Here is a 19,109-nt window from a genome sequence, read left to right as displayed (position 1 = left end):
ATGATAACATAAGAATATGCTGCATTAGTTAAAAACACCTTCTATAATGAATGTAACTTTTGTATACATCATACACTATATATATATATATATATATATATATATATATATATATATATAAATTGTCAGTGGATAATAAGGTACAAATGTTTAATTGAAAACAAGACATACTTTTACTGCATTGTTGGAGTTAATGTGCATATGTACATATCACTAAATACACATTTCATTGCTCCTTTTAGGTGTGGAAACTTACAACTGATGGAGAATATCAATTCAGAGTTAGAGCAGTGAACAAATATGGAATTAGTGATGACTGCTTGTCAGATAAGGTTGTAATAAAGGATCCATATGGTCTTCCCGGTGCTCCTAAAAAGCCCAAAGTTTCTAACTGCACCAGATCCTCAATGTTGGTGTCCTGGGAGCCTCCATTGGATAATGGTGGATCTCCAATTACCGGCTATTGGCTTGAAAAGAGAGAAGTTGGTGGTGTATACTGGGGTCGTGTGAACAGAGCACCAGTCACCAAACCTGCTGTGAAAGGCCTGGAATTCAATGTATTGCGCTTGATAGAAGGTGTAGAATACCAATTCCGAGTTATGGCTATAAATGCTGCTGGAGTAGGCCCTCCCAGTGAACCATCAGACCCTGCCTTGGCTATAGACCCGATCTGTAAGTATATAGTGCATAAGTACACTTTTATTGAGAGAATTTTTTTCTCACATAACATAAGCCATACGATATTTGAAGGCTAAATGAAAAATACCACAAAGAGGGCGGATATAGTGTACTGGTGTATTTTTTAGTGTTATTATCAAATACATTAGGTCTTGATGGTGAAATGCACTTTCTAGAGGCAACAATGGGTCCTTAGTTCTGATAATGTTACACATGTATGTGAATGTGCTAAACAGAATAATCATGGGGATGCCCTTTATCAATCACAGGGTAGGGTGGAGCAGATCTGTAAAAAAATAAATAAAAGCTACATGCTAGAGTCAGGAAGACTAATGTACTGCAATCTGTATAAAGTTATTTCAATGAGATTTCATTTAAAATTGTTATGGCTGTAGTCCAAATTGTTTCATAACAAAGAAAGTTTATTAGAGACAAAGTCAATGTAAGTACTTTTTTGAGCTTTGGGTACTGAATAATCTCAAAAGATGAGAAAGCAACCCTACTAAAATGGGGTACACTATTTATGGGGTAAGGTGGGAATGTGAGCCCAATTTGGGTCAGGTGCATCACTTCAAGCTGCATTATCCCCTTAAGGAGCCAGGGTGTATGGGTATGCCCTGTCTCCTTGGTACTTCCGGCCGTGCATCGGGTGGGGACCGACCAGGATGCTTGCTGAATGATTTTCTGCTGAATGCATCCCATGCAAACCCCTGGGGGTGTCCTGAGACCCCCCCATGTCAGCGATCGGCAGAAATCACTGGTCAATTCAGACTGGCGGTCTGTGGCGATTCCGGGTAATACGGGTCTCCGGTGACCCAATGACCCAGAAAATGAGGGGGATCAGGGGTGTCCAAGACTCAATCGATCCCCTTGAAGGGATAGGAGTGAGGTGGCAGGGATGCAACCCCTCCTATCCCTGCTATTGGTCGGTCAGAAGCGACAGACCAATAGCAGATGGGGGCAGGGGGGGGGTTAAAGTTCGGTTCCCCGCTCTGCCAACTGACTGTTGTCCGGGCAGAGTGGGGGAACCGGCGCCGGAGATCACTTACCATTGGCGGAGGGCGACGGCGGGCGGCGATGAGATACAGCTCCCTGGTGTGGCTCCCTGATCCTATGGAAGCCGGTGAGTTGTTGCCTAGCAACATCTGGAGGGCTACAGTCTGGAGACCACTATACAGTGGTCTCTAAACTGTAGCCCTCCAGATGTTGCAAAACTACAACTCCCAGCATGCCCAGATAGCTGTTTGGGCATGCTGGGATATGTAGTTTTGCAAGATTTAGAGGGGTACAGTTTGGAGATCACTGTGCAGTGGCCCCTAAACTGTGGCCCTCTAGACCTTGCAAAACTACAACTCCCAGCATGCCCACACAGGAGTTTGCTGTCTGGGCATGCTGGGATTTGTAGTTTTGCAACATCTGGAGGGCCACAGTTTGGAGATCACCTTTTAAATCTTGCAAAACTACAACTCCCAGCATGCACGAACAGCAAACGGCTGTCTCGCCATGCTGGGAGTTGTTGTTGCGTACCTTCAGCTGTTGCATAACTACATCTCCCAGCATGCCCTTCGGCAATCAGTACATACTGGGAGTTGTAGTTTTTTAACAGCTGGAGGCACACTGGTTGGAAAATACGGAGTTAGGTAACAGAACCTAACTGAAGGTTTTCCAACCAGTGTGCCTCCAGCTGTTGCAAAAGTACAACTCCCAGCATGCACGGTCTGTCAGTGCATGCTGGGAGTTGTAATTTTGCAACAGCTGGAGGTTTGCCCCCCCTACATTCACACGGGTGGGTTTACAGTGAGTTTCCTGCTTCAAGTTTGAGCTGCGGCAAATTTACCGCCACAGCGCAAACACCTAGCGGGAAACTCACCGTAAACCCCCGTCATGTCCCCTAAAAACACTACACTACACTAACACATAATAAAGGGTAAAAAAGAACATTTACACCCCCTTACACTGTCCCCCCCCCCAAGAAAAACGAAAAACATGTCATACAGCAGTGTTTCCAAAACAGAGCCTCCAGCTGTTGCAAAACAACAACTCCCATAATTTCCAGACAGCCACTGACTGTCCAGGGATGCTTTTAGCAACAGTTGGAGGCATCCTGTTTGGGAATCACTAGCGTAGAATACCCCTATGTCCACCCCATGCAATTCCTAATTTAGTCCTCAAATGCTCATGGTGCTCTTTCACTTCGGAGCCCTGTTGTATTTCAAGGAAACAGTTTAGGGCAACATATGGGTTATCTCCGTACTCGGGATCAATTGCATTACAAATTTTGGGGGGCTTTTTCTCCTTTTACCCCTTATGAAAAGGAAGTTGGGGTCTACACCAGCCTGTTAGTGTAAAAAAATGAAAAAATTTACACTAACATGCTGGGATTGCCCCATACTATTTATTTTCACAAGAGGTAAAAGGAAAAAAAGACCCCCAAAATTTGTAACGCAATTTCCCCTGAGTACGGAAATACCCCATATGTGGGTGTAAAATGCTCTGCGAACGCACAACAAGGCTCAGGAGTGAGAGAGCGCCATGTACATTTGAGGCCTAAATTGGTGATTTGCACAGGGGTGGATGATTTTACAGCGGTTCTGACATAAATGCAAAAAAAGGTATAGTGAGCCTTAACACTCCACAGGTGTTTGACGAATTTTTGTTAAAGTTGGCTGGGAAAATGTTCATTTTCACAAGGGAAATTCTGAGTAAGAACTTACCCCATATGTGGATGTAAAGTACTCTACGGGCGAACTACAATGCTCAGAAGAGAAGGAGCACCATTGGGCTTTTGGAGAGAAAATTGTCTAGAATTGAAGGCCACGTGTGTTTACAAAGCCCCCATAGTTCCAGAACAATGGACCCCCCCCCACACATGTGACCCCATTTTGGAAACTACACCCCTCACATAATATAATAAGGGGTACAGTGAGCATTCACACCCCACAGGTGTCTGACAGATTATTTGAACAGTGGTCCGTGAAAATGAAAAATGTAATTTTTCATTTGCTCAGCCCACTGTTCCAAAGACCTGTCAAACACCAGTGGGGTGTAAATGCTTACTGCACCCCTTATTAAATTCTGTTAGGGGTGTAGTTTCCAAAATGGGGTCACATGCTGATCTGGCACAAACGGGGGCTTTGTAAATGCAAAAGGCCCCTGACTTCTATTCCAACCAAATTCTCTCTCCAAAAGCTTAATGGCGCTCCTTCTCTTCTGAGCATTGTAGTCCGCCAGCAGAGCACTTGATGTCCACACATGGGGTTACACATTTTGGGGGGGGGGGGGGGGGCATTTTCTCCTATTACCCCTTGTAAAAAAATTTTATTTGGGGGAAAAAAAATGCATTTTAGTGAACAGATATTTCATTTACACATCCAACTTTAACGAAAAGTCGTCAAACACTTGTGGAGTGTTAAACTCACTGTACCCCTTGTTATGTTCCTTGAGGGGTGTAGTTTCCAAAATAGTATGCCATGTGGTTCTTTTTTTGCTGTTCTGGCACCATAGGGGCTTCCTAAATGCGACATGCCCCCCAAATACCATTTCAGCAAAATTTGCTTTCCAAAAGCCAAATGTGACTCCTTCTCTTCTGAGCATTGTAGAGCGCCTGCAGTGCACTTGATGTCCACACATGGAGTATTTCCATACTCAGAAGAGATGGGGTTACAAATTTTGGGGGACATTTTCTCCTATTACCCCTTGTAAAAATGTAAAACTTGGTGAAGAACAAGCAGTTTAGTGAAAAAAAAAATTAATTTACACATCCAAAATCCGAAAAGTCGTCAAAAACCTGTGGGGGGTTAAGGCTTACTGGACCCCTGTTTACGTTCCTTGAGGGGTGTAGTTTCCAAAATAGTATGCAATGTATGTTTTTTTTTCTTTTGCTGTTCTGGTACCATAGGGGCTTCCTAAATGTGACATCCCCCCCCCCCCCAAAAAAAAAAAACATTTCAGAAAAATTCACTCTCCAAAATCCCATTGTCGCTCCTTCCCTTGTGAGCCCTTTAGTGCACCCACAGAGCAATTGGCATACACATATGAGATATTTCCTTACTCGAAAGAAATTGGGTTACAAATTTTAGGTTGATTTCTCTCCTTAAACCCCTTGTAGAAATTCAAAAAATGGGTCTACAAGAACATTCGAGTGTTAAAAATGAAGATTTTGAATTTTTTGCTTCATTTTGCTGTTATTCCTGTGAAATACCTAAAGGGTATTTCTAATAAGAAGGCCCCTCAAATCCACTTCAAAACTGAACTGGTCCCTGAAAAATTCCAAATTTGAAAAATGTTGTGAAAAATTGGAAAATTGCTGCTGAACTTTGAAGCCCTCTGATGTCTTCCAAAAGTAGAAACATGTCAACTTCATGATGCAAACATAAAGTAGACATATTGGCCCTCATTTACTAAAAGTGGAGTGTTTATTGGGAAGTGTTTTCTATATCACTCCATTTTCCAGGCTTATTTACTAATCTGTCGCACTAGTCAATTGTGTCGTACAAACTCCAAACACGGAACACAAACTTTTTTTGGACCTTAAAGACCATTTATAAATAAAAATGTATTTGTGTGAGTCAAAAGGTTTTGGACTAGTTTGTTTATAAACAGTTTCATTAATTAAAATTATTCAGGTGTTATATTGTTAAAAAAATAAAATTATCACCCAAACATTAAAAACTTTATTCATAAAAGTGTTTAACTGTACAAAATGTTTTCCGGTTATAAACCAAGTAACTTTCACACAAAACACAATGGTAAACGGTCCCTTGTTAGAAATCACTCAATTTTTGGAATTTCACTCGGCCTCTTGGCTGTCTGTTATTGTGTGAGGCAAACTTACACTTTTTCTCGAATGATTTTGGAAGTACTCCGAGTATTTTTTTTTTTTTGTCGGTAAAACGCCCATTTTTGCATAAAACACACCCATTTCCGAGTGAAAAAAAACACTCAGATTGTTTTCTAAAATGTCGGTTGTTTGACTAAAATTTGGTCGCATAATTAGTCGCACAGACGTTGCGACTAAAATTTAGGCGAAATAACCGAGAAAAAGAGTTGGTTGGACTTTAGTAAATGAGGGCCATTGTATATGCGAATCAATGTATAATGTATTTGGTATGTCTATTTTCCTTACAAGCAGAGAATTTCAAAGTTAAAAAAAAAGCAACATTTTAAAAAATGTAATCAAATTTTGGAATTTTTCACCAAGAAATTATGCAAGTATCGACAAAAATTTACCACCACCATCAAAAGTAGAATATGTCACGAAAAAACGATCTCGGAATCAGAATGAAAAGTAAAAGCATTCCAGAGTTATTAATGCCTAAATTGACAGTGGTTAGATGTGAAAAAAATGTCCGGGACCTTAAGGTGAAAATGGGCTGGGTCCTTAAGGGGTTAAGACATAAATTATTAACCAAGGTGTGTCCATTTCAACAGATGTCCCTGGGGCTCCATCATGCCCAGATGTGAAGGATAAAACCAAGTCAAGTGTTAGCCTTGCCTGGAAGAAACCAGACAAAGATGGTGGCAGTCCTATTAAGGGCTACCTAGTTGAAATGCAGGAAGAAGGCAGTTCAGACTGGAATAAGGTCAATGAACCTGACAAGCTGTTCCCTACTTGCGAGTGTGTAGTTCCAAATCTTCAAGAATTCAAGAAATACAGATTCAGAGTTAAGGCAGTTAATGCTGCTGGTGAATCTGAGCCAAGTCTTGCAACTGGAGAAATACCAGTAAAAGAAATACAAGGTAAAACATAACTATATGTTACTAATTTAGCACATCTTTTTCAGCTCTCTTAAATTAAAGTTAAACATTTGCTGAATAAATTTCTTGCAGAGGAGCCAGATATCTCAATTGACTTGAAATCACAAGACTTGTTGAACGTCCGTGCTGGAACTCCAATTAGGATTTCAGCTGTTATAAGTGGCCGTCCTGTACCCAAAACATCATGGGAGTTTGATGGAGCAGCCAAGAAAGAGATAAAGGTAGGAAACTGCAGATGTTTACCTTATTTATATATGTTTTCTGGCATAGATGTTTCTATTGCTCTTTTATTAAGCTAGTCTTTCATTTAGGATCATAATTTCTGTAACAATAATTTGTAGCACTTCTGAAGCAAAAAAATATGTTTATTTGAGCATTGACTGATATATTGCAATTTGCCATTCATAAAATTTTAGGATCAAGTCCACAATATTCCAGTGGATTCTCAGGTATGCAAATAACATTTGTTTCTATTACACTAATGCATTTCTTATAATGAACCAAAACAATTTAACGGCATGGTTGGTGATTTATTTAATAGGTTAAATTACAGTGGATTTAAGTTAATAATTAATGTATTTTTATATACATATATATATATATATATATATATATATATATATTATTATTATTAGTATAAATTATATTAGTAATTATAAATTATATTAGTATAAATTATAATAAAAATGTAGACAAAGCTTTTAAATGCTATAACTGAGCTATGTTAACCTTAACAAAATATTCTGAATTATTTTTAGGTTGAGGCAACTGACACCACTTCAGTTGTCATTATTCCTACATCTAACAGAGGACACTCTGGAAAATACAGTATCACAGCAAAGAATAAAGCTGGACAGAAAACGGTCAATGTTAGAGTAAATGTTTTAGGTAAGACTATACAGATAAATTAATATATACATATATATATATATATATATATATATATTTATATAATAGCTGAGTACCCAGCGCTGCCCGGTTTTTCCTACCTAATCTTTGTGGGGGAGAGGAAAAGCATCAAAGAAGGAAGCTTTTGTCCTCATATGCTGTCCTCAAATGCTGACCCAATATCCTCTCTTCATATCCAGACCCCAAACCCCCCCCCCTTTATATTCCGACCTCATATCCTGTCCTAATATCTCAACCTCATATCCTGTCCTCATCTCCCTTCCTCATATCTTGTCCTCATATTTTTTCCTCATATGCCGTCCTTATATCCCATCCTCATGTCCCATCCTCATATCCCCGACCCCATATCCCGTCCACATATCTCATCCTCATATCCCAACCTCATATCTCGTCCCCATATTCGACCTGATATCCCGACCTGATATCCCAACCTCATATCCCGTCCCCATATTCTGTCCTCATATCACATCCCCATTTCTAATCCTCATATCCCGTCCTCAAGTGGGGCTGAGTTGTGATGAAGATATTGTAAACTGAAAATAAAAGGGATATGGCTTAAAGGGTGGGCATATCTATGTGAGATGGGGCATGGAATGCGGGGAGGGTGTGGCTTGCCAGCCGGACTGACACCAGGGGATGCAGAGCGGAGATTGTAGAGTAAGGTACCGTAAGTTCCATATACTTGTATGGGACATGAAACAAAAACCCCATCCTTCACATAAGGGGGAAGGTTAGGGTTAATTTAACTATATATATATATATATATATATATATATATATATATATATATAATTCCAAAGATAAACAGGGCGGCACTCCAGCGATCCAATATAAAACGTATTTATTCACCCAAAATGTGAAGTGACGTTTCAACCTGCTCAATGAGGTCTTTCTCCGTCCTCATATCCTGTCCTCATATCCCGACCCCATATCCCGTCCTCATATCTCGACCTCATATCCCGACCTCATATCCTGTTCTTATATCCCGTCCCCATAGCTAATACTCATTTCTAATCCTCATATCCTGTCCTCAGGTGGGGCTGCATTGTGGTAAAGATATTGTAATCTGAAAATAAAAGGGGTGTGGCTTAAAATGTGGGCATGTATTTGTGAGATGGGGTGTGGCTTACCAGCCAGACTGACACATTCACCAGAAAATGCAGAGTGGAGCTTGTGGAGTAAGGCACCAGAAGTCCTATATACTTGCATAAGACTTGAAACAAAAACCCTATCCTTCATATATGGGGGCAGGTTATGGGTTAATTTAACTATTATATATTTTATTTGACATATAAGTAACATATATTATCGAAATATCTCCAGCTGTTTGAAAATTACGCAGTAGCATAAATTTCCCAGACTTGTATGGGTCTTTAAATAAAAACCCTGACCCTGGCAAATGGAGGTGGGTAAGGGTTAAATCACCTATCCTATGTTTGTTGTTGACATATAAGTAACAATTGTGCCAAGTTTCAATATCTTTAGCGGTTTGGACGTGATGCTGGAGCATACACACATACATACACACACACATTGAGTTTTATATATATACTAGCTGAGTACCCGGCGTTGCCCATTTTTTTCCTTCCTAATCCTTGTTGGGGAGGAAAATCAACAAAGGAGCAAGCTTTTGACTTCATATCCCGTCCTCATATATTGTTGTCATATCCCAACCCCATATCCCGTCCTCATATCTCAACCTCATATCCAGTCCTCATATCCAGTCCTCATATCCCGTCATCATATCTCAACCTCATATCCTGACCTCCTATCCCGTCCTCATATCTCGACCTCATAGCCCGTCCTCCTATCCCGTCCTCATATCACAACCTCCTATCCCGTCCCCATATTCTGTCCTCATATCACATCCCCATTTCTAATCCTCATATCCCGTCCTCAAGTGGGGCTGAGTTGTGATGAAGATATTGTAAACTGAAAATAAAAGGGATATGGCTTAAAGGGTGGGCATATCTTTGTGAGATGGGGCATGGAATGCGGGGAGGGTGTGGCTTGCCAGCCGGACTGACACATTCACCAGGGGATGCAGAGCGGAGATTGTAGAGTAAGGTACCGGAAGTTCCATATACTTGTATGGGACATGAAACAAAAACCCCATCCTTCACATAAGGGGGAAGGTTAGGGTTAATTTAACTATATATATATATATATATATATATATATAATTCCAAAGATAAACAGGGCGGCACTCCAGCGATCCAATATAAAACGTATTTATTCACCCAAAATGTGAAGTGACGTTTCGACCTGCTCAATGAGGTCTTTCTCCGTCCTCATATCCTGTCCTCATATCCCGACCCCATATCCCGTCCTCATATCTCGACCTCATATCCCGACCTCATATCCTGTTCTTATATCCCGTCCCCATAGCTAATACTCATTTCTAATCCTCATATCCTGTCCTCAGGTGGGGCTGCATTGTGGTAAAGATATTGTAATCTGAAAATAAAAGGGGTGTGGCTTAAAGTGTGGGCATGTATTTGTGAGATGGGGTGTGGCCTACCAGCCGGACTGACACATTCACCAGGAAATGCAGAGTGGAGCTTGTGGAGTAAGGCACCAGAAGTCCTATATACTTGCATAAGACTTGAAACAAAAACCCTATCCTTCATATATGGGGGCAGGTTATGGGTTAATTTAACCATTATATATTTCATTTGACATATAAGTAACATATATTATCGAAATATCTCCAGCTGTTTGAAAATTATGCAGTAGCATAAATTTCCCAGACTTGTATGGGTCTTTAAATAAAAACCCTGACCCTGGCAAATGGAGGTGGGTAAGGGTTAAATCACCTATCCTATGTTTGTTGTTGACATATAAGTAACAATTGTGCCAAGTTTCAATATCTTTAGCGGTTTGGACGTGATGCTGGAGCATACACACATACATACACACACACATTGAGTTTTATATATATAATAGCTGAGTACCCGGCGTTGCCCATTTTTTCCTTCCTAATCCTTGTTGGGGAGGAAAATCAACAAAGGAGCAAGCTTTTGACTTCATATCCCGTCCTCATATATTGTTGTCATATCCCAACCCCATATCCCGTCCTCATATCTCAACCTCATATCCAGTCCTCCTATCCAGTCCTCATATCCCGTCATCATATCTCAACCTCATATCCTGACCTCCTATCCCGTCCTCATATCTCGACCTCATATCCCGTCCTCCTATCCCGTCCTCATATCACAACCTCCTATCCCGTCCTCCTATCTCTACCTCATATCCCATCCTCATATCCCGTCCTCATATCCCGACCTCATAGCCCGACCCCATATCTCGTCCCCATATCCCGTCTCCATATCCCGTCCCCATATCCCGACCTCATATTCCGTCCTCATATCCCGTCCTCATATCCCATCCTCATATGCTGTCCTCATATCCCATCCTCATATGCTGTCCTCATATCCTATCTTTATGTCTTATCCTCATATCCTGTCCCCTACATACATTTCCTGTAGATTTGATGGAACTTTAAACAAAAACCCTGACCCTCACAAATGGGGGTAGTTAAGGGTTAAATTAACTATCCTATATTTTAAGTGGACATATAAGTAATATGTGATCAAATGTTATTGAAATATCTCCAGCCGTTTGGAAGTTATGCAGTAACATATATTTCCCACAGACTCGTATGGGACTTTAAACAAAAACCCTGACCCTGAAAATGGGGGTGATTAACTGTCCTATGTTTGTTGTTGACATATAAGCAACATGTGTGCCAAGTTTCATGTTAATATCTTTAGCCGTTTGGACGTGATGCTGGAACACACACATACACACATTGAGTTTTATATATATATATATATATATATATATATATATACAGAAGAAAGAAACAGCACAACCCACATATTGATGTATTCCAAAGGCTGGTGCACACGGAATCTGGGGTCCTGCTTAGGGATCGACACACTCCAGACAGGAAAAGACGATCTCTCAACAGCATCAATGTAGTAAACATGAGATTCATTCCATAAACAGTGTCATTACAATTGCAGCGACGTTTCGGACAGCTCAACCCAGCCTTTCTCATACTTGAGAAAGGCTGGGTTGAGCTGGCCAAAATGTTGCTGCTATTGAAATGACATTGTTTATGGAATAAAACTCATGTTTACTACATTGGTGCTGTGGAGAGATCCTCTTTTCACATACTGCTCAAAAAAATAAAGGGAACACTATGATAACACATCCTAGTTCTAAATGAATGAACTAATCATATGAAATACTTTCGTCTTTTCAAAATCACACAAAAATGATCAATGGAAATCAAATTTATCAACCCATGGAGGTCTGGATATGGAGTCACACTCAAAATCAAAGTGGAAAACCACACTACAGGCTGATCCAACTTTGACGTAATGTCCTTAAAACAAGTCAAAATGAGGCTCAGTAGTGTGTGTGGCCCCCACGTTCCCGTATGACCTCCCTACAACACCTGGGCATGCTCCTGATGAGGTAGTGGATGGTCTCCTGAGGGATGTCCTCCAAGATCAGAACTAAAGCATCCACCAACTCCTGGACAGTCTGTGGTGCAACGTGGCGTTGGTGGATGGAGCGAGACTTGATGTCCCAGATGTGCTCAATCGGATTCAGTTCTGGGGAACGGGCAGGCCAGTCCATAGCATGAATGCCTTCCTCTTGCAGGAACTGTTGACACACTCCAGCCACATGAGGTCTAGCATTGTCTTGCATTAGGAGGAACCCAGGGCCAACTGCACCACCATATGGTCTCACAAGGGGTCTGAGGATCTCATCTCAGTACCTAATGGCAGTCAGGCTACCTCTGGCAAGCACATGGAGGGCTGTGCGGCCCCCCCAATGAAATGACACCCCACACAATACTGACCCACCGCCAAACCGGTCACGCTGGAGGATGTTGCAGGCAGCAGATTGTTCTCTGTCACATCTGTCACCTGTGCTCAGTGTGAACTTGCTTTCATCTGTGAAGAGCACAGGGCGCCAGTGGTGAATTTGTCAATCTTGGTGTTCTCTGGCAAATGCCAAACGTCCTGCAAGGTGTTGGGCTGTAAGCACAACCTCCCCAGTGGACGTCAGGCTCTCATACTACCCTCATGGAGTCTGTTTCTGACCTTTTGAGTTGTGGCCTTCTGGAGGTCATTTTGCAGGGCTCTGGCAGTGCTTTTACTGCTCCTCTTTGCACAGAGGCAGAGGTAGCGGTCCTGCTGCTGGGTTGTTGCTCTCCTACAGCCTCCTCCACGTCTCCTGATGTACTCTCCTGGTAGCGCCTCCATGCTCTGGACACTACGCTGACAGACGCAGCAAACCTTCTTGCCACAGCTCACATTGATGTGCCATCCTGGATTAGCTGCACTACCTGAGCCACTTGTGTGGGTTGTAGACCACTAGAGTGAAAGCACCGCCAGCATTCAAAAGTGACCAAAACATCAGCCAGGAAGCATAGGAACTGAGAAGTGGTCTGTCTTCACCACCTACAGAACCACTCCTTTATTTGGGGTGTCTTGCTAATTGCCTATACTTTCCACCTGTTGTCTGTTCCATTTTCACAACAGCATGTGAAAATGATTGTCAATCAGTGTTGCTTCCTGAGTGGACAGTGTGAATTCTCAGAAGTGTGATTGACTTGAAGTTACATTGTGTTGTTGTAGTGTTCCCTTAATTTTTTTGAGCAGTGTATATATATATATATATATATATATATATATATATATATATATCCTGAAGCTGTTTGGTATTGCCAATAGCAACCAATGTGATTTCTTATATTTTAACTGACACAGAAATCCTTTAGTTTCCTGCATTAAAATGCCTTCTGTGTATGTGGGTATACATTTTAATCAATGTAAAACATTTAAGTTGTATATTTTGAATTACAGATGCTCCGGGGCCACCAAAAGATCTCAAAGTTAGTGATGTCACAAGATCCACTGCTAAACTTACATGGAAAGCCCCAGATAATGATGGTGGAGATAGAATTAAGAACTACATTATTGAAAAGAAGACAGTGGAAGGCAAATCATGGAGCAGGGTTACTACAGACTGTGCTGGAACTTCATATACAGTTCCAGACCTGATTGATGGACAGGAATACTTTTTCAGAGTAACAGCCGAGAATAGATTTGGCACCGGACCTCCTATTGCAACCATTCAAAGGACAAGAGCAAGAGACCCAATACGTAAGTGTAACATTATTGTAACTATGCTTTCAATACATTTTGACTAAATGACACTGTTTATATTTATAGTGGTAGTAATATCCCTTTTCTTTGTTAAAGATCCACCTGATCCACCTACAAGGCTAAAAGCTGGTCTTGTGACAAAGAATTCAGTGGAATTAACATGGAGACCACCAAAGAATGATGGAGGTGCACCTGTGACCCATTATATAATTGAACGCTTACTCTGGGATCCCACTGGAGAAAGCAAAGAATCCTGGAAGCAATGTAATAAACGGGATGTAGAGGAAACAAAATTCACTGTTGAAGACCTAAAAGAAGGAGCTGAATATGAATTCCGTGTCAGAGCTGTAAATGAGGCTGGGCATAGCAAACCATCACCAACTGTAGGCCCTCTTGTAGTGAAAGACCAGACTTGTAAGTAGACTATTTGAACACAAAAGCTACATTAAATAATCATATTTATATTATTCTATTCTGCTATATTTTGATAACTTTAATTTCACTTTTTATTAAGGCCCACCATCTATTGAACTCAAAGAATTTTTGGAAGCAGAAGAGGGAACAGATATAAGCATTGTTGCAAAGATAAAAGGAGTTCCTTTCCCAACTTTGAAATGGTATAGAGCACCTCCAAACAAGCCTGACGATAAAACACTAGTGCAGTATGATCAACATGTAAACAAAGTTGTTGGTGAAAATGACTGCACTTTGCTGATCCACCAGTCTCGTAGAAATGATACTGCTTTATATACTCTGGTAGCAGAGAACAACTTGGGATCTGATTCAAAAGAAATGCGACTGAATGTCCTAGGTAATTACATTTGTTAGCATAATAAATAATCTATTATAAATGTATAAAAAAAAACTATTATTTGTCTTTACTTATATATGTAATTTATTAAAATAATCATGTTCTTACTTAATTTAGGACGCCCTGGTCCACCAGTAGGACCTATCAAGTTTGAATCAATTACAGCTGAAAATATGACTTTGGCTTGGTTGCCTCCAAAAGATGATGGCGGCTCTAAAATTACAAACTATGTAATTGAGAAAAGAGAAGCCAATAGGAAAATATGGGCCCCAGTGACTAAAGAAGCTAAAGAATGTATATACACCATACCAAAACTGGTCGAAGGACATGAATATGTGTTCCGAATTATGGCTCAGAATAAGTATGGTGTCGGTCTTCCACTTGATAGTGAACCTGAAACAGCAAGGAATCTATACTGTAAGTGTTTTATTTTATTAAAACAACAGCTGAATTGATATGATTGACAAGATAATAATACATTTTGTGTTTCCACAGCTGTTCCTGGACAGTGTGATAAACCTTCAGTCAGCAGCGTTTCACGAGATTCTATGACTGTGAACTGGGAGGAGCCAGAATATGATGGTGGATCACCAGTGACAGGTTACTGGCTGGAAGTTAAAGACACCACTGGAAAGAGATGGAAGAGAGTCAACCGTGATCCCATCAAAGTTATGCCACTGGGTGTTTCCCACCAGGTCACAGGGCTCATTGAAGGATCTGACTATCAGTTTAGGGTACTTGCAATTAATTCAGCTGGTGTTGGGCCTCCAAGTATGCCATCTGCTCCAATTACTGCTAGAGATCCTATTTGTGAGTACCATAAGTAAACACATATACAGTGTGCTAAACTCTGAAAAATAACTTCTACTATTTCGATTTACTAAATAAGTAACACATAATGTATATTTCATCCTTAGCTCCACCTGGACCACCAATTCCAAAGGTTACAGACTGGACTAAATCTACAGCTGATCTAGAATGGACTCCACCATCTAAAGATGGAGGTTCTCCAATTACGGGATACTTTGTGGAATACAAAGAAGAAGGAAAAGAAGAATGGGAAAAGGTTTGTACTATAAAAATTAAAATTATATTATTATTATTTAACTCCTTAAGGATGCAGGGATTTTTAATTTTTTAACTTTTGTTCTTTCCGCCTTCTATTAGCCATAACGCTTTCTATTTACCAACTACAGACCCGTATTTGGGCTTCTTTTTGTGCCACCAATTGTACTTTGTAGTAACATTGCTCATTTTACCACACAATGTATAGTGAAACAAAAATAAAATTATTTGTGGGGCAAAATAAAATAAAAAAAACACATCATTATGCTACTTTTGGGGGCTTCCGTTTCTACGCAGTGAACTTTTCCGTAAAATGACATGTCTTTATTCTGTAGGTCCATACAATTACTATGATATCAAATTTATTGAGTTTTGTTTTATTTTTACTACTTTAAAAAAATGATGACCCAGATTTATCAAACTGTATGAGAGAAAAAGTTGAGTAATTTTTCCACAGCAACCAATCACAGCTCAGCTAACGAGCTCTGGTAAAGTGAAAGCTGATCTGTGATTGGTTGCTATGGGAAAATTACTCTACTTTTTCTCTTACATAGTTTGGAGAGAAAAAGTTGAGTAATTTTTCCACAGCAACCAATCACAGCTCAGCTAACCAGCTCTGGTAAAGTGAAAGCTGATCTGTGATTGGTTGCTATGGGAAAATGACTCTACTTTTTCTCTTACATAGTTTGATAAATCTGGACCTATATCTTTTTGTACGAAAATGAGTATGCTTAAATTTGCATTTAAATTAAATTTTTCTGTGTATAGGGCTGTATTATGGCACATTTTTTTTGAGCTGTGATGTGCAGTTTTTATTGCTACTGTTTTGATTTGGGAGAATTTTTAATCATTTTTTATATATTTTTCCTGGTATATGAATTGCCCAAAAATAAATAATTGTTGATTTATGTTTACGGTATTGAAATTTTTTGTTTACAATATTGTGTACATTATTTTATTTTTTGTTTACTTATGTATTTCATCTGTAGGCCAAGGACAAAGAAGTCAGAGGCACCAAATTTGTGGTATCTGGACTCAAAGAAGGCAACTTCTATAGGTTTAGAGTAAGAGCTGTTAATGCTGCTGGTGTTGGAGAGCCTGGAGAAGTCACTGATGTCATTGAAGCCAAAGATCGTATAGGTATTTACGCAAAAGTCTTTGAATTTTAACATACATCAGTAGAAAATGTTAAAATCACAATTATATATTGAATATTGCATTTTTCTTTTTGGGCTAAAGATCTGTGTTCTAATATAAAACTAATATAATCTATTTTGCTTTTGTCCCTTCAGTGTTACCTGATATTTCACTAGATGCCAGTGTCAAAGACAGAATTGTTGTCCATGCTGGTGGTGTTATCCGAATTATAGCTTATGTTTCTGGAAAGCCAGCACCAGAAATTACCTGGAATAGAGATGAAAAGCCCTTACCACCTGAAGCTAACATTGAGACAACAGCTATAAGTTCATCTCTGGTTATTAAAAAATGCCAGAGAAATCATCAAGGAATGTACACTCTGGTGGCCAAAAATGCTGGTGGTGAAAGAAAAAAGACTATTATCGTTGACGTTCTAGGTAATACAAACATTAAATTAGGATATATCCATACATGCTAATAAAATCACTATAAAAATAGATTTTGAAAATACTGTATACAATAAGCTGATTTTCTGTTGTTTACAGATGTTCCTGGCCCAGTAAGCCTACCATTCCAGACTGAAAATCTAACAACTGACTCTTGCAAACTGACCTGGTTCTCACCTGAAGATGATGGAGGCTCAACAATTACAAACTACATCATTGAAAAACGTGAAGCTGATCGCCGAGGGTGGACTCCAGTGTCTTATACTGTGACCAGACAAAATGCAACAGTTCAAGGGCTCATTGAAGGAACAGCATATTTCTTCCGTATTGCAGCTGAAAATAGTATTGGAATGGGACCATTTGTAGAGACTGACAAAGAGATAGTTATAAGAGAGCCAATATGTAAGTTCATAGACATGTATTTATTCTTTTTATTTATAGACTTTTCTCAAATTATATTTATTATCCTTCTCAATAATGAATCCTCAGCTAGTTATCAATTTTTAAGGGCTACATCTTCTTCCTTACAGCTGTACCTGAACGTCCTGAGGATCTCCAAGTAACAGCAGTCACAAAAGGTTCAGTAAGCTTGAGTTGGAATCCACCTAAATATAATGGAGGATCTGATATTACAATGTATGTGTTGGAATGCCGACTCATTGGAAAAGACAAATTCCTTAAAGTCACCAAAGAAAAGCTCCTTAATAGAACATATACCCATGATGGGTTGAAAGAGGGTGACACATATGAATACCGTGTCAGTGCTGTCAACATTGTAGGACAAGGAAAACCCTCATTCTGCACAAAACCAATTACTTGCAAAGATGAATTAGGTATGATTTTTTCTATTTATTCCACCTTGATGAAGAAGTCATAGTATTACAATCTTTAGGATAATATTGCTATTGACTTTTCTTTACAGCACCTCCAACAATTGAGCTTGACTTCCGAGATAAACTGATTGTGCGAGTTGGGGAAGCTTTTGCTATGACTGGCCGGTACACAGGCAAACCAGCTCCAAAGGTTACCTGGTTTAAAGATAGTATAACTGTTAAAGAAGATGAACATACAAAGATCAAGACTACTCCAACAACTTTGTGTCTGGGTGTACTTAAGTCTGTTAGAGAGGATTCAGGAAAATACTGTGTGACTGTTGAAAACAGTACTGGATCAAGAAAAGGACTGTGCGAAGTAACTATAGTTGGTAAGCAGCTTTTTAGTCCAAAAACATTTGCTATTTTAAGTAATGCATGTACAAAAAAAAACAATAACAACATATTTATCATATATATATATATATATATATGTGTGTGTGTGTGTGTGTGTCTGTAATGTGTAGAATTTAACCCCTTAAGAACTGAGCGTTTTTACATTTTTGCACTTTAGTTTTTTCCTCCCTACCCTTAAAAAATTATAACCCTTTCAATTTTGCACCTTAAAATCCATTCATTCTGGAAAAAATCAAAACTACATGCAGGAAAATTTATACGATTAAAATTGTCATTTTCTGACCCCTATAACTTTTTTATATTTCCGCGTACAAGGCTGTATGAGGGCTCATTTTTTGCGTCGTGATCTGAAGTTTTTAGCTGTACCATTTTTGTATTGATCATCCTTTTTGATCGCTTTTTACTAATTTTTTCATTATATAAAAAGTGACCAAAAATACGCTATTTTGGACTTTGGAATTTTTTTGCACGTACGCTATTGACCGTGCGGTTTAATTAACTATATATTTTTATAATTCGGAAATTTCCGCACGCGGCAATATCACATATGTTTATTAAAATTTTTATTTACACAGTTTTTTTTACATGGGAAAAGGGGGGTGATTCAAACTTTTATTAGGGAAGGGGTTAAATGATCTTTATGAACTTTTTTTTTTCACTTTTTTTTGAAGTGTTATAGCTCCCATAGGGGGCTATAACACTGCCCACACTGATCTTTTACATTGATCTTTATTATCCCATAGGATAACATAGATCAATGATTCTGCCGCTTGACTGCTCATGCCTGGATCTCAAGCACTTAGCAGTCATTTGGCGATCGGACACCAGGAGGCAGGTAAGGGGACCCTCCTCATGTCCTACAGCTGCCACGATTTCGCCACAGCAATCC

At 39.6% G+C, this 19,109-nt stretch overlaps 1 protein-coding gene across 1 annotated transcript in view; it reads left to right on the top strand.

The window, feature by feature from the left end:
• TTN (titin) overlaps positions 1-19,109 on the top strand; it is a 287,825-nt gene that overhangs the window by 207,607 nt on the left and 61,109 nt on the right. The window contains exons 244-259 of the mRNA XM_056536637.1: positions 243-672; positions 6,109-6,417; positions 6,508-6,656; positions 6,852-6,884; positions 7,194-7,323; positions 13,230-13,529; positions 13,629-13,946; positions 14,047-14,343; positions 14,461-14,760; positions 14,839-15,153; positions 15,261-15,409; positions 16,398-16,548; positions 16,701-16,982; positions 17,091-17,393; positions 17,522-17,824; positions 17,914-18,195. Of these exons, the coding sequence (XP_056392612.1) occupies positions 243-672; positions 6,109-6,417; positions 6,508-6,656; positions 6,852-6,884; positions 7,194-7,323; positions 13,230-13,529; positions 13,629-13,946; positions 14,047-14,343; positions 14,461-14,760; positions 14,839-15,153; positions 15,261-15,409; positions 16,398-16,548; positions 16,701-16,982; positions 17,091-17,393; positions 17,522-17,824; positions 17,914-18,195 (4,051 nt within the window). The remainder of the gene's footprint in view (positions 1-242; positions 673-6,108; positions 6,418-6,507; positions 6,657-6,851; positions 6,885-7,193; positions 7,324-13,229; positions 13,530-13,628; positions 13,947-14,046; positions 14,344-14,460; positions 14,761-14,838; positions 15,154-15,260; positions 15,410-16,397; positions 16,549-16,700; positions 16,983-17,090; positions 17,394-17,521; positions 17,825-17,913; positions 18,196-19,109) is intronic.

The sequence above is a fragment of the Hyla sarda genome, chromosome 8 (assembly GCF_029499605.1).
Source record: "Hyla sarda isolate aHylSar1 chromosome 8, aHylSar1.hap1, whole genome shotgun sequence".
Lineage (NCBI taxonomy): Eukaryota > Metazoa > Chordata > Amphibia > Anura > Hylidae > Hyla > Hyla sarda.
The sequence above is the reverse complement of the archived record's forward strand: the minus strand, read 5'-3'. Positions and strand labels throughout refer to the sequence as shown.